The sequence below is a fragment of the Varroa jacobsoni genome, unplaced genomic scaffold, assembly GCF_002532875.2.
Source record: "Varroa jacobsoni isolate VJ856 unplaced genomic scaffold, vjacob_1.0 scaffold_126, whole genome shotgun sequence".
Taxonomy (NCBI): domain Eukaryota; kingdom Metazoa; phylum Arthropoda; class Arachnida; order Mesostigmata; family Varroidae; genus Varroa; species Varroa jacobsoni.
Genome location: NW_019213028.1, coordinates 230124 through 251408, shown reverse-complemented (window position 1 = coordinate 251408; position 21285 = coordinate 230124). Strand labels below are relative to the sequence as shown.

Sequence of the window (21285 nt, the reverse complement as noted above, 5' to 3'; positions counted from 1 at the left end):
CGTAGCGAAGTAACGAGTTTTTACATAAACATTTAAGAGTAATGCGAGTTAGCTCTCTTGTCGTCCTTGTCATTACAACTGGCTGAAGTGACTGCTATTGCAGCAGTAGCAAGGGTTTCTGCTATCCGCGTAAATTTTACGAGAAGAAGCGTACGTACACTTCTGTTGCTCACACTAACGGATACCCCGAATGCAATTGTTGAAATCGTAGCGATGATATCTATTGCTTCCAGCAGCCGCCAGGAAATAGGTCCAGTAGAAACACTACCCAAACATAGACCGGATAACGTAATCCGGCTTTTTCAGGTATCACAGCCACCGAATATGTGCTGGGCAGGTTTATGTTCGTCAGTAGATATTGAAATAACTTGCGAAACATCCCGTCTATCAGCTGTCGATATCGACTTTTAAAGAATCTATAAATTAAGGAAAGGAATTTAAAATTGAATATACATACATGCTAAGAACATGCAATATAATTAAGAACGTTTATCACAGCTCATCACAATGGTCACAATTACACTTGCAGTCTCGAAAGTGCATGAGGATCAAGCCGATTAGTAGGGATAAGACCTGAATTACACGCCAACTTGGCAACATTAATTCGCAAGTGTGAAACAAAGAAAAAACCGCCTTAGAATTTACCAATATACAGTAATCATACCAACGAAGTGTTTCCATTTTGTTTGAAGCCTCCGAACGCCAATACTTCCCCATTTACGGTAGAACCCGGTTTTTAAGAAGCCAAAATTTCCCTGTGATACGAAAAGTTCGCAGCAGCTGCGGCGATCGGAGAGAGGGCGAAGCGAATGAAGCACAACTCCAAAAACGACTTTCCTCATTTTTCGTGCGGATATTTCTAGTCCGACGCAGAGGCACTATTTTCAATAAAAATTAAATATAGCCTTAATAGCAGTTGATATATGATCTCCATATCCGTCGTTAAGCTTTTCCGTACAGTTTCTATAGCTATATCAACGGCTAGTGGTTTTTTGGAAAGCTTTTGTTTAGGAGCAATCGGAGAAGACGCGCTTTCAAAGATTAGTAAATTCCTCCCTTGATTTGTAAATTCAGCCAATTCCACAAAATCATTGAAATTGTTATGTAGTTGATTTGTTATTTGCGAGGCAAGCTCACTACGGCTATCGGCTCACCATGGAGCCAGTTCACCTTTGTCAAACGAACTTCTACTGAAGATACAGCTAAATAGTATAATTCAATCGTCGTATTGACGTCTCGACGAGTTTCAATCGATATTTTCTAGATTACTATGCATGGCTATTAAGGCTTACTGAGGTTTTAGCAAGTCGATGTTCCATTGTACGTCCCAAACGCCATCTTTTGTATTTGCAGCAGTGGAGAACTTCTCATGTCTCACGCCTGCTGTTGTTCTTTCGGTACTTGTTTCGTACACTCGTACCAGATGGATTATGTACACCCTATAGAAATTAGAAACCCGACTAATATCTCTATCCCTGTCAGCCACGGGGTATGGGATGTTCTATGGCAGGTTTATTCAGGCCCAACCAGGGACCAGGTTGCGTCATAACAGGCGCATCAGATAGGAGAATCAGATTCACGGTACAGATTGTGAACAAGTAGAACACAAGACGTGTCTTTTTCATCGCAGTTGCAAGGGCTCGTTCAGAATATGCTTCCTGCATCGGCGGGAGGCATTAAGATTATGTTTTCGCTAATGCGCACCTTATCGCGTGTGCGATACAACCCAGGCAAATATTCCAACCCACAAATCGTTAAAAAGGTACGCATTGAACGGCAAAAATAGGACAAAGGACAATTTGTGTGATGAATTAAAATCAACAATGTAAATGTCTGAAAATGAATCGTCGAATAGAAACGAGCAATACAACCTAATAAAGCATGTAGAAATCTAGAATTATTATGATAATACTCATTTTACTGCTAATGAGGAATGGATTACATATTGTATTCCAGTGATCTTTTTCTAATGAGTCACCATCACTGGGCACAGTTGCAACGCAAACGACGTACGATTTTATTCCTTCGACAGATCAGGCCTCGAAATGATTCCATCAGACGAATGTCAGGTGTTGCTTTTCTGTAGGAGCCGACGTTAGACATTTAACCAGATACCTCACTAACGAAAGCTAAACCCATTGCGCTAGTGTTTCTCGTCGCCATCCAGACGTTGATAAGTGTAACAAACACGTTGACAAATACTTCCTGACAGTTATATAATTGACGAGTGCGTCGAAGTTTCACTGCAACGATAAAATGGCCATATAGCACTTTATAGTACTAAGCTTACCTTGCTTACAATCAACTGCCACAATCTCGCAAGAAGCAAAGAAAGAAAAAGGTAAAAGGATGCACCGTGATCTCACTTACATCGTATGCTGCCTACAAATGCAACCTTCTTTTTAATAGATTTTTTTTTATGTTACCTCACGGCAAATGTGACCGTTAACGGCATTCGTGGCTTCTCTTTGAGAATATTTTCCCTTAGCTTTCATGGCTGTCTGATTGTGCACAGATGTTTGATCTATATACAGATAGAGAATTGCGTTCTTTACGACAGGGTATCGTAATTGAACTTTGAACAATTTAACCAGTGGTACAGTTTCTGAAGTGTTTACCTTTGCCTACTATAAGTGTCTAGTATGCGTTGGCCAATATCTAATACAAAACGCCGAATATGCCCAGTAGAGCTAATCTTTAGAAGAGTCTAATAGAGAGTAATAATCTAAAGGACACATACTCAAAGTTATGTCGACGACTTGTTTTGAAGGCAAAGTGGTAATGTAGGTGCCGTTGCTCCCCATAACTTCGATCAATGCGTAGTGAAGAGCAACACACGACGTACGAGGTGGTATAAGCTTCATAGGGTACGTCCACGCCGCAATAACCACAAGGGGGTACATGTAACGAGGAAGAATACCACCGTCGTCCTCTTTGTATCTCAGCACTTGCTGAAAAAAAACATAAAATCTTCTATTTTATTTATTCACATATAAAATAAAGTATAATATTGATAATAGAACTTGAACCAAATTATTCTAGTTTCAACAGCGCCGAAGGTGCTGCCACCCAAGCGTCACAAATTATATAGTGACTACTATTATACATAATAATCCTGTTCCATATTCATATATGCGCAATGTAAAGAACCGCACGCGTATATTGACCCTTTTCTGAGATTAGTGTGCGCGATTAGTACGCGTACACTATAGTGTGATACCTGCATCACATCGAATCGTAAAGGATAATTCCCGCAGACTAAACCGCATTTGGGATTGTACACATTTGTACATAGAGAAATCGTTTTATAAATCAGTTTTTTTAAGATGATCATCGAAAACCTTGCCATCAAAAGCTTCTTAAGCCAACAGACCCCTATAAACCGCGCAGAAATACAGAAAAGTAAGCATATTTACGGAGGTCCTACTAGTATAGAAAACAATAGGTAATTTCAATATCTAGGGAAAAAGATGTTCAGTCTTAAAAAACCGATAACAGAAGATCAGATTTATCAATGGCTGACCGCGTAGCGCAGTAACTCCTCTATCGCGCGTAGACAATTAATAAATAAATAAATAAATAAATCCACCTTATAAATCTCCCTATACATAGGAAACAAGAGAATCTAGAAATATCTAAGTATATACGGACAGTATAGAGAAAAAATGCTGGAACTATTGACAGCATAAAATGCATCCTCTGAGCGATTGCACGAATTTAGGAAAATCTTGATAAGTTTAAATGTTTAGGGAGCGTATCGAATAGGTTAGCAAAGGTATTCTTAATAAGTTCAAGAAGCGCATAATATTACTCTACTGTCAACTAAGAGCGAAAGTTAGCGCTAACTTAACGCAACAATAAAAGCAGCTTTCATTGTAGCTGCATAGCTTCCGATTACGGCGCAGAAGATAATTCATCAATTTACATATGTATTGCTATCTGTACCTTATATACTATATACGTGATTTATATGGCGATTTAACTTAACGTTACCAGAACTAGATTAGCTCTCCGAAGGAGTCTCTGCGGTTCAGTTTTTGCATCGCCATTAAGCGCTGTATCGGCCTGTTGCACATAGACGGCGGCTTCCAATGAACAGTTTGACACTGTCGGAACACTTGAACTGAAACACGTACTCGCCATTTAAGTTCTCTGAATCCGACCATTTATCTGATCAGAAAGAGTGCGAATATATTTGATTTTTCCGCTAAATCTAATTTTTCCTCACTAGTTTTCTATAGCCACCGTTGAGCGCCAACAGTTGCTTTAACTTAACGGAAAACAACTTACTTGTCTATTATTTCTTTTATTACTGTAGTTGAAATGATTCCTGAAAGGTTGACCCCTGGACAAAGCCACTCAATCGTATGTTTGTCGTCTAGCGTCTTGTCAAAAGAAATCACATGACGAGTAACGACCGGTACGAACGCTATGCAAAAAGTTTCAAAATTTATCTGGCGTATCTCCACATATGGTGGATGTAATGCATATGTTTTGATGAGGTATATCGATTTAACAAAAAGATCTTGAAGGGATAATGTGTCCATGACGGTCGAGTTCGTCAGTGGAACCCTGCGACTTTTGTTAAGACCTTCAAATATGGAGTCGCACAAGAACACCGAGCCGTTGAAGAGGTTATAATCGAGACCCAAACGAACACGCTCTACGAATGGCTGTTCAAGGTCAGTGAATACTTCGCCCAAGCGCTGTTTGACCGAATCATTTTTTGTAATCTCATCAAAGAACCGGTACATGTCGAACCGCCATAGCAGGACCGAGTCATTTGCAGAAATTACGCACAGATTAGCGAATCGCGTTGTTATTGGATAATTTTCATCCTGGAGAGTATCAAAAACTTTTGCCACAATGTACCTTATACCCGCCTCGGTTTTTGGCGAGAATGTATACGTGCCTAGGTAAAAGCTAATGACCATCACAATGTAGAAGGCTGTAACAGCACCAGCGTGATAACTGTAATGTACGATGTCATGTCGAATATGGCGTATAAGCTCGAGACAAACGGAACCGCGAGGCTTCGCGCAGAAGGGCGATAGCATCAAGCCAGGTTGAACCTTAATATTTGACAAATCCTGATTGTCGGTGCGACTTCGACTGGGCGTTAAGGTATCACTACTTGATGATCCACGATCATTTTCGACTTCGTTTTTCATTCTAAATCACATCGGCGGGATGTCACCGAACGCTTTGAAAACTAGTCGTGTGACTATTGGCGCTAGTTTAACTTTTAAACAATAAACCCACTCGCAGATAGAATGTAGGGTCTGCTTCCGTTCTGATAAGCTCGGCTCAAATCGATACGATTCACTGTGGCTGTGCTTCTATATTGTACTCTATCGTACACCCAGTAACCATGAATGCTTCGAACTAAAGTGCTAACTCTGCCTAGCCCCTAGATCGCTAGCTTTCACAGCTAGCTCCACAGGGGTTTTGGACGAAATACAAAAAGCTACCTTGTTGCAGGTTTGCGGTCGATCGAAGCAGTAGATTTTTAATGGAAACATGCGGTGTATTGATATTAGCACAAACTGAATAGTCTAGCTTCAAATGCTAGGCTCATCCCAGACCAGTTTCAGACGACTATTCTAGACGTAGGTGAGCACGAGAATTAATTATCGTTGAACATTTTGGATAAAACACGGAACGTTTCAAAGACTCCTAATATGTTTTTTATTCAAATCAAAATCTATTCTTCGATAACAACCAAAACAGCTTGCAGTGCTGATGTAATATATCTCAAATCGACATTGGACTTATGGCTATTTTCACGTTGACTTCTAGGTCACCGTCATCACTAGTAGCAGCCTATAAGAAATCCTTATTTTTAAACTGGTCGAGCCAACGTCTCTGTTGTCCCAGGACATCTGCAATATACATTTCGAGACAAAAAAAACAGTTAGGTATTTGTCAACGATCGCCGTTCCTTTGAGTTAATAATCGGTGCTACTTGGGTAAAACCAGAAACATTGTATTATCGAACTTATCCTACATAATAGGAAATAGATAAGAAGATAGTAAAATATTCATAATGAAGGGTGGACAAGCAGCTTTTCTCGCAAATAATCGAATCATTTTTTCACAATAAAATTTTTCACAAAAAAAATTACCAATGTATACATTCGTTTAGGAGCGATTTATAGCGTCATTATTGTCTCTAAGGTATCAAACAAAACATCGCAAAATGGAGATAAGCTCTGAATGTCATTTCACACGTTCAGTATGGCCATCAGCGTCACATACAACTCGTGTTGGACCGTTCTGTGTATGATCTTAACTTTCCCAACGGGTAATTCTGCCCTCAAGATTAGAAGATGCTGATCAGAAGATTCGAGTGGCACACGACACGATTGAGATAAAGAGCTAGGTTGATATCACTGAAATGGTACGCCAATATACCTAGCATATCATTAGAGCGCAAATTTTTTTTTTTAATCAATTCGTATTCATTCTACATTTGTAATTCGTTCAGATCAGGGCAACTCTAAATACCCTAAGTGGGGTATTTGTTAGCCTTTTAACGACCTGAAACGGTATTAGATTTGTTTTAGTCTTTTAATGTAGGGTTCCTATGATTGCAGAAGCACTAATTTGAGAGCACCGATACGTTGAGGATGAACGGCATAAAATGATAATTTTTCATCTCATCAAATGTAACGAGTGCACGCACGTAAGAGAAAACTATTTGATTTTCATCGCGTTTAGTGTGACATACGGTGGAACGGATAGATAGGCATAATGCAGACGCCACTCAAAATTCGGCTGTCAACGTTTCCATCTTGCCTTCAATCGTCAACCGTATTATCTTACAAACGACTCACATTTTTGTATTCTACGTACACACATCCGTAAATCAATACACTCGTGTCTTGATTTTTCTCGGTGAGAACATGCACAACATACATGTGCGTGTTTACGTTTGAGCTCAATCCTTAGAAGTTTCGCGCCTGGATTGCCACTTCCTTGATCGACATTTGCTATTTCCATGTTTGGGAAAACAAGCCAAGTGGTACAGTAGCTAGTAGAATTCAGAAACACCAAAAAAAAAAAAAAGAAAAATTAGCGTACGCTGGATCTCTCTAAAAAAACGACTAGATCCACGATTCAAGTGCAATGTCATGGACAGTCATGGTCCTTCGAAGCTCCACTCACCCAAATCTCATACTATGCTGTAAATGGAAGCCAAATTGGACCCGTGTTCTACAACAGTAGCAATAGAGATGAACGCTCCCCGAGTAAATGTTCGTTCTATTATAGTATAGAAATATTTTGGACACCGATTACCATATACCAAATACGGTTAATATGAAGGACAACTAAATTTTAAATGGTTCGAGTCAAATAGATGGATTTTGAAAGCCTAACATAGTTCTACTGACAGCTAACTAAAATATCCAAACCAATTTACCTTAACAGTCTTTACTGGTGTGATTGGTACATGTGATCAAACGTGGCCACAACCATAACGAAAACGATTCGAATATTTCGGTTTCCTTAAAAAGGCTAGCAAATCACTAAATAACGACAAAGTACAGTATGCCTTGTGGCTTTCTCTCGTCGCAAGGACTGAACTGAATCTGAAGTTGTGTTGCTTTGTCGCCATTTGTCGAAAGGTGGGGCCTGGGTCCGACCGTGTCCACCATCGGCTCTTCTCGTTTCTCGGATTGGGCAAACACTTGAATGGCCTCATGGACCCCTTTCACGTCGACCTTTAATCTTACCCCCCTCATCGTGAATCAAGAATCTGTACACAGTACATCGTTCCCCTCAACGAATCTTCGCTACGGCAGAAGTCGCGTTACCAATGTGAGTAAACTACATGTAATCTACGTGCGTAATTTACTTTTGTGTATGTCTGTGAACGTACATTGTATGTGCACGCAAGATTCGAAAGTTCAGTAATGTGAAAAAGTACTTAGATCTCCCGTAATCTTCACCGTTCAGTATTAGCATATAGGGCTGCCTCGTGCCTGTGCGAGACGATTTTTCTCAAACTAGTTAAAGGGATAACACAAATGAGTAGTTGCTTTTCGAGCACTGAACTTACTGCGGATTAGTAAAACTGTCACGTAGCTGGGCTTTCATTGTATAAATTGAGTCTTTTACTATTAATAAATCACTGGGGAGTAGTATAGTGGTACGTACATCGAACGAACAATCGAGCATATAATAAGCACACACATAGTAAAACTTTAGTAAAGCCAATTACTAGCATGAAGTCTGTTAGGTCAGGTTTACAAGATCTCTAATAGGCCCGCTCTGCGCACGTTCACGTCTCTAGGTGACTGAACCGAAGGTCGTCGCGCAGTGTGTTCATATGGTGCCTGCGGGATCGGATCTAGTGCCCGGAGAAGGGCTCGTGTGGACTGGCCGAAATTTCAAGGGTAATCCATGTTTCGGCTTAGCCAGAACGCGAGGCGGTTACCCAGGAGGATGGACGCCGCTGAACTCTTCATTTCAGCTCGTTCATTTGCTAAACACGCCTGATAGGTGTGTCTCCATGACCTGTTGGCAAAGGGACGCCCTGTTAATTACCTCTAATTTGAACGCGTCAGAAGACGGAGCTAATGTTTCATTCGAGCGTCCCGGACAATTGACTTCGTCCGATAGGGGTGCAGGTGATGCACCTTAAAAAATACTCCGACAGAACGGAACCGTACGAGACCCCTCTAGGTGGTTAAATCTTTCATTGAATAAGTTATAGCTACAGGTTATGCGTTTCCGTTTGGTATACGTTCAGTTGCTAATATCATTGTTATTATCATATTACTACCACGTTTGTTGCCGCGAACGAATGAAGTATCAAGCCGTTGCAAAACACAAAATTAATTGAATTGATGCGGTTCTCGTGAGCACGGTAATCGGAAGTGGCAGTGACATTCAATAAAGAGTCCTGTTCTTACAAATTCTAGTATCTTGTGTATGTTATCGTTCGTGTGGTACTACGATTTACCTCGAGACGCAGGGAGAAACACCCCTTCGGCTGCAAAAAACTGAAAACATCATTCGATCTATGTAAAAACAGTATCGAATGTGAAGTTAGACATTTTCACAATCTTAATCTTGTCACAAAAAAGAACTAGCTTGATTTATGTAATTCAAGTTAATTCTTACACAACACTAAGCATCACAGGTTCAAAAGTGAAGACACCGCATAGTAGAAAACGTTTCATATCATCTTATGCAAAGTATGATTGCTTTCATAGGGAGCGGATAGCGAACAAATAGGTAACACAATCTGACCCTCGTCACGAGCAATTTAAGAAAAAGGCTATCATAGTCGACTAAGTACTCATGAGACGCTTTATGTTGTATGTGTGATCAGGTACACAATCCATTGCCTAAATGCTGGTTAGCGCTAATGGAAATCGAAGGCACGCATCGGAAGCCGCCTATAAACGACGATCGAGACAAAAGCGGTCGGAATCTATGATTTTATTGAGATTCAATGAAGCGGCAGATGTTGAATCCATTCAACGGAAGATAACACGAACGTAAAATGTAAACTTGTACATGAGCAGAACGTATTTGTGAGAAAATTATTATACTACTTAAGGACACGCTCAAGGACTGAAGACAAATCAAGGCGCACCTCAAAGCCGAGTTCACTTGAGCTTGTTCTAACGGACCTTCTATCAGAAACGCGGTCCTTGGAAGTTCTTTATAGATGCTTTACTAATTGTACTTGCATGATATATTTGTGAAGATTATTTGGATCCCCATTGTGTTTCAGGATACTACGGTTTCTGACGTGCTATTTTATTGAAATCCGGATAAGAAGCTCGAAATCGCAAAACAACTTCCATCTTCTAACGTTGCCCGAAATTGCGTCCAAGAGATCTATTATATAATATTGATGTTTAAACTACTGGAACACTTTGGCGATTCCTCAACTAGAGTGGGCAATAGCAAGCCCAAATAAGTATGATCTTCCATATTAAATCTATAATAGCTCAACAAAAGCAGGCTTAGCAAAATGTCTATCTGTATATGCATATCAGTATTTTCGAACTGTTTGTTTACAATGGAGTTACAATGGTTTCGACGCTGTAGCAGAACTTGTTGAACATTTTGACATGGTTAACAACAATGTAAGGAAAGCTGAGTTCTTCCTTGCAGGGATTTCGTAATGACTGCAGAATATTTTTCTCTCATTTGTCCTTGGCATTGATCCTTTGTACGTAATCTACCTCAAGCTCCACTACTTAGCTCTAAACTAATATTAACCAATAAAATCACACTTCGTAGGTGTACAGTATTTAATAAAGGAACTTGATATTAGAAATTAGAAGCAACTACCTTCATTAGTCGTATATAGATTTTCGTGTGACATACACGCCAAAACAACAGGTTAAGGTTTAATGAGCAAAAACTACTAGATCAAAAATATGATAAATTCGCTTAGGTAAGTTGTGTTTTACAAGTTTACATACACGTGCTAACGCTTGAGCTGAGTACAGATGAGACAAAGATGAGGCGAACTTTCGCCGGTCGATATAAGTTAGATTAATGGTGACAATTGATTTGTATTTTATATATTGTATTTTTTTCGGGCAGCTTTTGTGCTAGAGCGTCAATCGGTACGCACTGTTGTCATTACAGTATCAGTATTATATGTAACATAAACAGCACGATCGAACCCATAACCAGCGTAGCCACCTACTATCATTCGGTATTAAGATAAACAAATTGACTGCATACGCCATGACGATTTCATCTAATTCGAGTGATATGATGACCTACAATCTATATTACATTCATTACTTAAACTTTTTTCAGAAAAACATATCATTTCACCGGAGTTTGGCAAAATATATGATTGCTGTCTACTAGAAATAGGTATCCTCCGGATGCTATTGCAAAGCAGAAATTAGAACTGTACAGGTAGCCTATCAGGTAAAAACAAGCTACAAATAACGTCTTCAACAGTAAGACGTACACCACAACGTACGTTTGACTAATATCTATAATTTTAAACTGTCTAAAATCGTTTAGCTAACTTCCTGTCTTTATTGTGATGTCTTATCGGTGCGACAAACGATGATACCTACAATGAGGAACTCAATTTTTCTCCTGTATCATCCGGTTGGTTAGCTATTTTGACATTGCAGTCGATACTGTGGCGATAGAAAAACTTGTCCATCGCTTAAATTAGCTGAACCGGCTTTGATACAGATCTGCTAAATGGTAAGTCTTGTTAGAGAGTCTCTATTGATTCCGTATCACGGCATTTATATGGTATCATACAGCATAAGATTGTTTAGGAGAGGACCACTTGAAACGCTATCTATCTGCATAAGTAAAGTTAATAATATAGTAAATAAATTAAATGACGACAAAAGTGACTCAGACCGTTTCGATTTGCGAACGTCTTCGACGAAAGGACTCAAACCTACCGGCCCTTCTTTAAATTGATATACGATGTTATATCCGTGGGCTTTCGTAAAACTGCTTTCTGGTTTATGTAGCTTATATATCATTTTTTACACGGGAGTGAAATTTCCCCTACAGCGTTGCTTTTCTGTGGTGGTCGTTTGCAGTATCTCGGATGATTACCTTCAAATAGCCGTTATCGGCGCTCTTTACCTCAGACTTAAGTTCGTTTTACCCTGTCGCAGGTTCTCGTTTTGCTGTTCACTTTTTTTTTGCTACACTCAAGCACAGTCTGTTGACATAGATGTTGCTGGATTGGTGTTCCGATATGGTATATGTATTGCTGATTAAAAAAGCTCATTTAAGATTCAGGACTCCACACATCTACTTGAAATGAAAGGCACTCTTACAGTAAATGCATGTAATTATTTTTCCTATCACCAACGGTTGGCTTTAAAACGTCTGCATTTCTGGAGTGTCCTGGAAGATATTAGGCAAACCTAAGCTTTGACAAAGACTTCGTCGTTTCCTTTTCCAGTGTCCTTGGCAGTCATAGTCCTTAAAAGTTTTAGCAGGAGTTTTCCCGCAGTGCTCCCCCTACGTGAATCTAGGGCCCCAATGCGGAACTTTTCGATTCGCACTATGATAACAATAGAGTTCACGGTCCTCAGGCTCAGGCTAAAGCTGACTTCTATTTGCATCGTTCTAGGAATCATAGTTGTTTATCAACGATGCTGTGTTATGCAAAGTGGTCAAAATGGTACTCTTACTGATTCAGTGTACCACCGAACTGTCAACGAAGATGGCTTCACAAAATTCATACAACACGCTCACCAGTTGTAAACACTTCACTTTATCTTCTATAGTATGCATTGATAGGCCTAAATATGAATCATGAGTACGAGGCGAAGTTCGGATGATGCCTTTAACAGCAGTAATAACATACACAATACTGAATCGATTTTTCTTTGTTAAGCTTACTGGTTTAATAAGGTTTCTTTTTTTTTTTACCAGAGTGTAAGAATCTCAATAGCAAAGCTCGTATTGAGCAGCTTTCATAAGTTAGAAAGAATTACGCCAATCAGATAATGCAGGCCAAGAAAAATATTTTGCAAATGTAAAATTTACAGATTCACATCTTAGTAACTAGTCCATTAAACAAGATAACTTACATCGATCTTCTAGCAAGGCAAATATTGGAGATGCAATTTAACCAGTAGGACAGTTCGCTTTTATATTGTTTTTAACGTTGTTGTCAACGTTTTTCGAGTGCAGCCCCTAATGATCATTTCAATATCGTTCCATATACATTATTAACATGAAATTTTTCACCAAAGACTCAACATAAGATCATGATACAATCGACATACTAGTGCGTAATAAATATCACAAGACTATCTAACATCCTTTTTTTTGCCACTATGTCAGTGTCTAAAAGAACTGCTTGTCTACATATCAGCGAATGCTGAAACGGATTAAAATATTGCCGAACATAGCACGGCCACCGACAGGATACCGAAGCATCAGCAGAGCGGATGTACATACTTATACTAACAGCGCCAAACATTTGCCCAGTCGTTTATTGTTTTGTAAGTATCGATACGTTATTACGACCGCGCACAGATTCGAACAAACGGACCGTGTCAAACTGAACGATGAGTGAAAATGTATTCTCGTTTAGAAATTAGGATCGATTCTGCGATATATATCTCAAAGCAACATAAAACAGCTGGTTCTGTACGTTCGGCTATACTCAGTCAAACCTTAGCCGATTCTATAAAGTCGTTATGACTCTGCTATACGTTTGTGACACTTAGTAGACCTTTCCGAGCTATAATAATTTTATTTAAGAGATACAAGTTAATCGTCTGTGAATAAATAAATTTTATTCGATGTGGGCCGTATGCAGTCGATAGGTAGTAATTTTGTGATAGATCGAAGTGTCTCGACTACGTCTGTCCATTTTAGACGAACGGCCACCTCCTTTTTGGTAAGTAAGCCAGCGCATGCCATACACTGCTTTATTTACGGTGTGCCCCGTGATCATTTCAGGACATGCATATTTTGAGAACAGAACTATACCTAGCTTGTATTATTGCTGAAAATATCTAGTTTACTCTGGATAGACGGAGACATCCCTTGGGACTTTCTTGCCTGAATGTCTTGAAGAGGTCTTTGCTATTCGAATACACGAAGTAGCGCCTTCATTCGTTTGTTACGAGATGACTCGTTTTTGTCCTATTTTTCCAGCACCAGCTACGATTGATTCTGCTTTTCATTGCTCTGCTTCGAGTTTGGGGTTCTGTTGCAACTATGTATGCCTGTTGCTGAATTGATTAAAAAAAATTAATATCAGTAGGACGTAACACAGCACGTTTTTATAACCAAAAAAAAAGGCTGTCATTGGCGCCTTTCGAAAATATCAACATCTGTGAAATAGAAGGGACAGACTGCTAGACATGTAAATATAAAATTGTTCTATTATTATCATTCTGACTATATATATATATATATATATGTGTGTGTATTTATAGTCATCATCTAACGTACCGAAGCTTGATTCTCATAACCATAGACAAAACGGGTGCGATAAGAACCGAAAACGTGAGCGCTTTGTTGCCCTAAGCCTATTTATACATTAATCAAGGTGTACAGACCCCCAACGAATATTTTTGGTTCGATTTACTCGACTGATATCAGCAGTGCAGCTCTGCACTGAACTGCGATAACAGTTATCAATTCTAACTAAAAAAATACTGGTTTTCGGGTTGTTGTTTCATAGCTATCGTGTGGCTAGTGGTACAAACATAGACCTCTGTACACATCTGTATGTTGGAAGTAATTTTTTTTTAGTTAGGATAGACTTACGTCGAAAAAAAGCAAGCGAACGAAGCATCGAGACAAGGTCCTGAAGCTTCTAAGCCTCTCGCTTCTAATGATTTATTTAACACGATGTGATTGGTCGCATCCGAAGTTTGTTGGCTATTTAAAAGAATATCAAGAAATCCAAAAAGGGAAGAAGCTAAACGTATTATTTCCTGAAATAGATGGTAAAGTAGTTGTTGAGCCTCAAATCTGAATCTTCTCCCATCATATACGTATACGATAAGGAAATGTAGTTTCATATAGACCACTAGCAACGACATATATATTGAGACTTAATTAGCGTAACAAAAGGCCAACGTATGGCTGATAATGATAACAAGAGAAAAGGAAAAAAACGGACGCTATTCATCTAGTACCTTCGGCGATAAATCTGCTTTTCAGAATTTGGCAAATTTTGAGATTTCGCTGGTGAAGTTCTATCGGAATCTTTCAGCGTAATAGACGCCATTAAAATTTTTGTCTGTCGTGGCCGAACAGATAGGTCGAGCATGCAGTACGCAGAACTCTTTCAAATTCGTTTCTGTGTGTAGTTCAGTTATTTTCGGCCAGGTGTATCATTTCTTTTTTTCTATATAGGCGTTTCACGGTCTTCAGACATTTAGACCGTAGCGAGCCTATTCACTCAGTGGCTAATTTTTTACTGTCTAAAACATTTTTCTAACGAGAGCAAACAGTACACATGACCGAGACACCTTGCAACAGGAATGGACATATAAAACACTGTAAATATGTAAGTAAAAACCACACGTTTACGGAAGCTCTATAAATTATTGGTGGCTTTTAATTCGTTTCATTTCCAAAATTATGTACCTGAAAAAACTAAGAAAAATCAGGTAAAGTTGTAGCTTTGTTAATGGGCCCATGCATATCTGCTGTGATATTGTAAGATCCTAGTGGTGTTTTTTCAAAACCAAACATTTCCGTGTTATTTGATTTATAGACAGTTGATCGAAATATCGAATACTACGTCTCACAGAAACTTTCGATGTGAACTCAGTACCTAATATGACCTGCAGTATCTCTCTATCTCTAGCCGACCCGATAGGAGTACGTTTTACAAACAATTTCGCCGAGCTTAACAATTAAAATATTCATTCGTAGGAAGCTCCCCTGACGGCTACTCACTCATCGTTGCATGTAAGGATCGACATCTATAAGGCGAATCCTATAACGATCACAGATAACTTTAATTAATATGCTAACTTTCCAATTGAAATTTCGTGTACACGTTGCGGAAAAACGTGATATCGATTATCATAAAATGATTTCGAACACAATTGCAACCGCTCTTTGTAAATAAAGCTACGTACAAGCAACACGGCGTATCTCGAGCGCATCGAGATATGACAAACTCCTTAGTATTCCTATATTGAAGCGGTGTGGAATCGTGTAAATTTAGATGGTACTCAACTTATAGACAGTTTTGGCGTTTTGCTCGTACTACTTTACATGCAGATCAGTCATTTTCCAGGTCGGAGCACCTGAGAGAACACATTCAAGTTAAAACCATCCTTCAGCAACCGAGCGTTCCGGCTGTCTCTACATATAAGCGTCATCGTTAGCATAGTCACCGTTACATGTACCATGCGTATAATATAATAGATGTGTACAAAACTTGATGTGCACATTAATCATACATGGTGTCACACAAATACTTCAGTACAACTAAACTGAATGATGGTTGAACTCGTGAAGATTGTGTTTAGGCGTACCGGCTGACCGGCTGTCTGCTTTGTCCTTCTTTGTAAATACTGCAGAGACACGTGCGACTAGAGGAAAGAACAAACAAATGGCACTGATAGTTAAACTATTTTGAGTGATGGATATTTTGCTGCATGGGCAAATTACTGGGGCTGCTCTGCTTTATGTTGCCTACCTTGAAGAAAACTATGGCCTCTGAAACTATCACTTACCAATGAGAACAAGCAGCCCATAGTTACGTGGGCACCGTCACGCACTGCTGTGGGTTACCGATTACAATTGTTTTAGCTTATGCACTAGTTTCTTTAGTGATATTCGGCTGTAGCAAGTAGCGAATATTCGACGTAAAAGGGACAATAATCAAGCTAGTAACCGGCTCTTCCAATCGATCACCGACTAATGTCGACCTATTTGATACCAATCAGCGTACCACCAGTGCGTAACGGTGCTAAGCGGTTTGTGAAAATTGTTCGTTCGTCTGGCTACCGTTAGGCGAAGCACGCAATATCAAAATATTTGAACAGTTACATCATTATGGAAGTATAATAATACAGTAAGCAAAATTAAGAAACTTCAAACGATTCCATCATAAATACATGTGCATATATATATATATATATATATATATAGGTAATAACAGTCCTTAAACATATTCATTAACTGAAAACAATCACCTGCGCATGGCTTACGCAATATCAGGAAAGCTGTATTTATACCTGAATGTTGTTCTACGTAAAAATAATATTCCAAGTTGCACGGTAGTTAAACAGGGTTTCTAACCGGTTACGACGCTTAAGTATCGTCGCTACATTATCCCTGTTCCCAACTAGGGAAACGCCGTTGACTTCATATTCACATTCAGACGCATCAATCCATACACAGATTAGGTAATGTTGTACATTATGAAAAGCAGACTCTAGATAAGGAAAAAATGTATTATTTGATAGGTTCGTGTCATGTTCGGATGAAACTGAGGGGTCCGTTAGCTAAGACGCGCCAAGTTTATACGCATTGAACACAGTGCAGATTTCGTTCATTCACGTAGCGATCTATAGGTCTTCTGGCAATAGTCGGTGATAAATCGTAGCAACGTTCGATACAACGCTTCAAAGGTCTTTCCAGACTTCTACTACTCTCATTCTAATTTCGTTGAAGAGGTTTCGCGCCCTACCAAATTTGAATATCCGTGAGGAGGGAAAGAGCGGGGTTTTCGGACTCTGTGATATCGTTCTCACAGACTCAGCTTGCCCACGGTGGGTGGCCCGAATGATATATGGGCTTCATTCACTTCCCCATTCCTAGCAGCCGAACCCGGGTATCCGCACAGGGTAGAATCACCAAACACCGATCGCGTTGAGTGAGGTTGAAGTCTACCAGTGTTTAGGTTCTGCGAGAACTCTTTCGTTAGAATTAAACTCCGATATTATCGAGTCTCTCGCTCGTTCGCTCTCTCGCTCGCTCTCTCTTTTTCTGTTTCTCTGTTTCACCTGCACCCCCCAGCTGTCATTAACCAGCGAACTAGTATGTGGTGGGTCAGACACGCCGTTTTTTCTTTACATTGTGCATCCAAATAACCGATTATATTTGGGGCAATAGATCGAGTGATCGCTGAGAGTACCGTCCGTCATCCGAGGTCTGCTCTCCGTTTCAAGCAAAACCTGTACGAAACTGCTGCGGCTGACATCGGACAGCTGGTACGACTCTACTGTGCTATCACGACGCAGAGGGAAGAGCCAAAAATGAAGTTGCACTGGCGCAGACGCTACCAGCGGAACACCTCTAGAGCATATACAGTTTATTAGATAATGTCTCTGTTCGGTTTCGGTGTGACAGCCTCGAAGCTTTTAAGGTGTTCTCAATTATATAAGTGTTCCTGGTAGAAGATACATCCCTTGAGTAGCATCATCCACTAGGAAGATCGCGCTTAAGCCGTCGTTCATTATAGAGCAGGCGGCAACTCGTTAAATGCACTTCGGTGTGAAAAAAAAACGACGATGCAAATCACCGACTTACACGCGTGTTTTCTAACGCACGTTATCAAAATGCTTAACGACGATCAGAAGTCAATAAGTGGATCCATTTTGAACGTTCCAACGATTCAGTCAGCCGACATTAAGCAACTGGTGTCTATTTAGTGCGAAAAGCTTTCATTCGTACTATCTCATCGTGTTCTCGATTGCTCCACTCCCGAATTAGGCCAGCGTTCAATTAGGAACCTTTGTAGTACGCTGCTTAATAATGGTATCGATGTAAGGCAAGATAACAACAAAAGAAGAGCTTGGAGCAGCGGAACTCAGGATGAGCCTACTTGTAAGATACGAATATTTGTGAGTGTGCAGTGCTGTGAAATTTCACAAGTGAGACCGCGCCTGTTTTTTGCGGTGTACGTCTACGTAGATCATGTATAAACATAAAGTGAGAAACGAATAAAAACGGCATCGTTGTCGCCGTAAATGGAACCCCATTAAAGGAGCTACGTAAATAGAGGCTATTTAGCCAAACCGTTAAACAGAGTCGAAACTCAGACGTAATCGATGAACTAGACGCAACATGGCTCGATCTGATGTGCAGTGAAATCTTTAACGTAAAATGTGAACACATTTGGGAATAAGAAATGAAGCATCGGAGCCGGCCAACTGCAGTGCCCGAGATAAATCGCTAAGTCATACACCTTTGACACAACTCTTTAGCTAATTGACATCTAAAGAACTAAACGAGTATTTAACACTGTTGTTTGGTAACTGTGCCGTGAACTGTGTTGGCTAGTTGTTTTTTTGTTTAGAAAAAAAAAAGTTACCGTTACATGTTATAGTCGGAATGACCGTTTGCATATTCAAAAATAATCAAATCCACCATCAACAGATACAAGTGGATTAGAGATCTTTTATTACCTTTCTTATTATCTATACTTATTTATGTTTATTATCGAAATGCGCGCACTTCTGACCGATGTTGGACCACGGTTGCCATACGCAAACACAACGTTGTAGTTCTCCGGGTACAGGGTAGATATACAGTCGATTTCGTTCCATCCGTAAATTTTATCGATGCATAAACGTAAGAAAATCGGCGCTCATGCCGTTGACAATATGCCTCTTTACCTTAAGGCTTTAAAACTCATTTAAAAAGTTACAGATAAGTTAGAAAAACACTTATAAATTCCTTCACGTGCGCGTTCAATGACGAATATGTCCCGTTACTTTTCGGTCATGCCGCACTTGTAGTACGTATAGGTTGGAATAGTTTTGCTGGTGATATCTTTCATTGCAAGTAGACTTTCCTTAAATTGCATGCGTGATCTTTCCCACAGATGTTATGGTGTTCCATTTTTCCACTACAAATATAGAAAATAAAATCATAGGGATTATTCAAAAAAAAACGCTGAACTCATATTAGTTTTTGTGACCGCGTCGAAAGCGAGTTAAAGCTAGATAGAACGCTCAGGGGCATTGTCATTCCGCCGTTGTGCTCACTTGGCATTAGCACAAAAAGAGAAACTTAACTTTAAAGAGAGACGTACAAAAGAAATTGTTCTAATTGGCCTAGAATTTCCTATAAACGTTGTACGTCGCGGCAAGTTCTTGCTTTTTGTGTGAAGAGTCCATTTCGCAGCCGAACATTAAACTTCATTAATTTACTTAGTCAGTGCATAATTATCATGTTTGCGTTAGGTTGCCGGATCCGTGGATAACTTGATTGCACCAACTTTTTTTTAAGTTTGTCTTTGCACAAACAAGCTTTACTTAGGTCGAAGGGAATTAACGAGACGTCACAAATGAAAATTATCGAAAAAAAAAAAAGGAATAATGGATCATTTTGAATACATTGCATCTTATCATCTTAGTAGCGTGACTTTACCTTGAGTTAAGTTCTGTTAGACGTTGACAGAACTCATCGCCCAAAATTAATTGGGTCTCTATGCTAATTTCTTAATGGTCAACTCAGCCTTAATTTTTGTATTCCGTCCGTCCTGCGCTATTTCTTTAATGAGCTTGTCTTTGTAATTTGCCTCCCTACGTAAAACCGAGTTTCCATTCTATTTCGGTGGTTGTCAGTTTACATCTGACAACAAAGGAAATTTGTTGCTTTGAGCTACGGTTTTTGGTTGCTCTTTTGAATTAAAGATACCATGATATAAAAAGTGAAGGTTCGCTCATCAGGAGTGCATGCCATTATGCCCCCTAACTGTGTTATTTAATTTTGATCAGATAATGGTAGCATGCTCTAAACAGTTCGTCAGGCACATCGTATATCTTAATTCATAGAGATATTGAAAAGTCTCGAAATTGTATAGTACCTAGCGTTTTACGAAGGAGCTGAGATGAAAGATGGGTCAAGTCCTGTTATGGACTGCGCTAGCGCCAGGCAGTGTTACATAATGTCGTGGCTACAAAGCCGTTACTAACTTGCAACAGTCTGCTAGATGGTCGATACGGAACTAAAATGAATATAAACTTTAGCCATGTTGTCGTACATTTGTCAACTACCACTAATGGTATCACAAAAATCGTCTACATGCGAGTTAGCCAAAGAGAGAGGTAAATATCAGTTATTACTAAACGTAACAGACATGTTAAGAAATGTTAACACGGGCTTATTCTTGCAGGTTTCCACGATTTCAGCGTTGGGCTGTGAGGTGCTCATCGCAAATACAAACTGCATATTCGAATTATTGTCTGGGTAGAGTCAACACTTAATATAATAAATATAGTATGCTGTAAATAGACACCCGACATTTTGTCTTTGCTACGATATACTTTCGAGATAGCTACCTAAATGTGCCACCTTGAATGCTCCAAACCTTAATTCCGACTTTTTTTTAGGTCGTATGCATATGAATAGCAGTGAAAATTATACATTTCACGAGAAAACATAGGACAGCTATGTCGAGTGCATGCTTTCAGTTCTAGCTAACTTTACTTTGGAATGAACTTTAAGAACTTGTTTTCTAAAACAGCATAGTACAATAGGTATATAGAAGAAGTGCACGATTTACGTACGAATGAATTATAGAATACTCGCCTATTTCAAATGAAACCACATCTTTGCAAGCACAATTCGACAAAAAATAATATGTGAATAATATCTGTTTGCGGGCAATAGTTCGTGGATGCCATCCTTTGCCTAGCAATATAACGAAGACAATTACAGTATATATCCTCTTCTGTGTATGTTTAGGGCGTGCGTGTTTTCTTTTTAGTCAAGTTAATCAAATTCTAACGAATTTTTATATATTCACTGTATATATGTAGAATTCTAAAAGTATATATATTCAGTAATCAATGGCGAAGAAATTAATTGCCACAGGAG

The 21285-nt window shown here is 39.4% G+C and overlaps 3 protein-coding genes and 1 long non-coding RNA gene across 20 annotated transcripts; 2 read left to right on the top strand and 2 right to left on the bottom strand.

Moving 5' to 3' along the window:
- Positions 1-1993: 1993 nt before the first annotated feature.
- Positions 1994-5198, bottom strand: LOC111267674 (uncharacterized). The gene is made up of 4 exons (XM_022846066.2): positions 4291-5198; positions 3994-4123; positions 2741-2951; positions 1994-2243 (listed from the first exon to the last, which is right to left on the bottom strand). Exons 1-4 carry the CDS (start codon positions 5169-5171, stop codon positions 2104-2106), a joined length of 1362 nt encoding a protein of 453 aa, XP_022701801.1. The 5' UTR covers positions 5172-5198; the 3' UTR covers positions 1994-2103.
- A 466-nt stretch (positions 5199-5664) lies between these two features.
- Positions 5665-16464, bottom strand: LOC111267765 (uncharacterized). 17 transcript variants are annotated; one of them, XR_015313899.1, is made up of 4 exons: positions 15585-16011; positions 14257-14426; positions 13543-13715; positions 5665-5882 (listed from the first exon to the last, which is right to left on the bottom strand). XR_015313899.1 is itself a non-coding variant. In XM_086971383.1 (4 exons), the coding sequence occupies exons 1-4, from the start codon at positions 15609-15611 to the stop codon at positions 5824-5826; spliced, it is 453 nt and encodes a 150-aa protein (XP_086827509.1). In that variant the 5' UTR covers positions 15612-16011; the 3' UTR covers positions 5665-5823. The 17 variants fall into 17 exon arrangements, 3 of the variants coding, with proteins under 3 accessions (XP_086827509.1, XP_086827511.1, XP_086827513.1); XR_015313904.1 differs by lacking the exon at positions 13543-13715 and adding an exon at positions 6856-7033; XM_086971383.1 differs by lacking the exon at positions 13543-13715 and adding an exon at positions 6837-7033.
- LOC111267753 (uncharacterized) lies at positions 7696-9245 on the top strand. The gene is made up of 2 exons (XM_022846229.2): positions 7696-7821; positions 8297-9245. The coding sequence occupies exons 1-2, from the start codon at positions 7696-7698 to the stop codon at positions 8645-8647; spliced, it is 477 nt and encodes a 158-aa protein (XP_022701964.1). The 3' UTR covers positions 8648-9245.
- Positions 16465-16696: 232 nt separating the features above from the next.
- On the top strand, positions 16697-20708 carry LOC111267787 (uncharacterized). The gene is made up of 2 exons (XR_002684822.2): positions 16697-18637; positions 20582-20708. It is a non-coding gene; the product is annotated as an uncharacterized LOC111267787 (long non-coding RNA).
- The last annotated feature ends 577 nt before the right edge of the window (positions 20709-21285 follow it).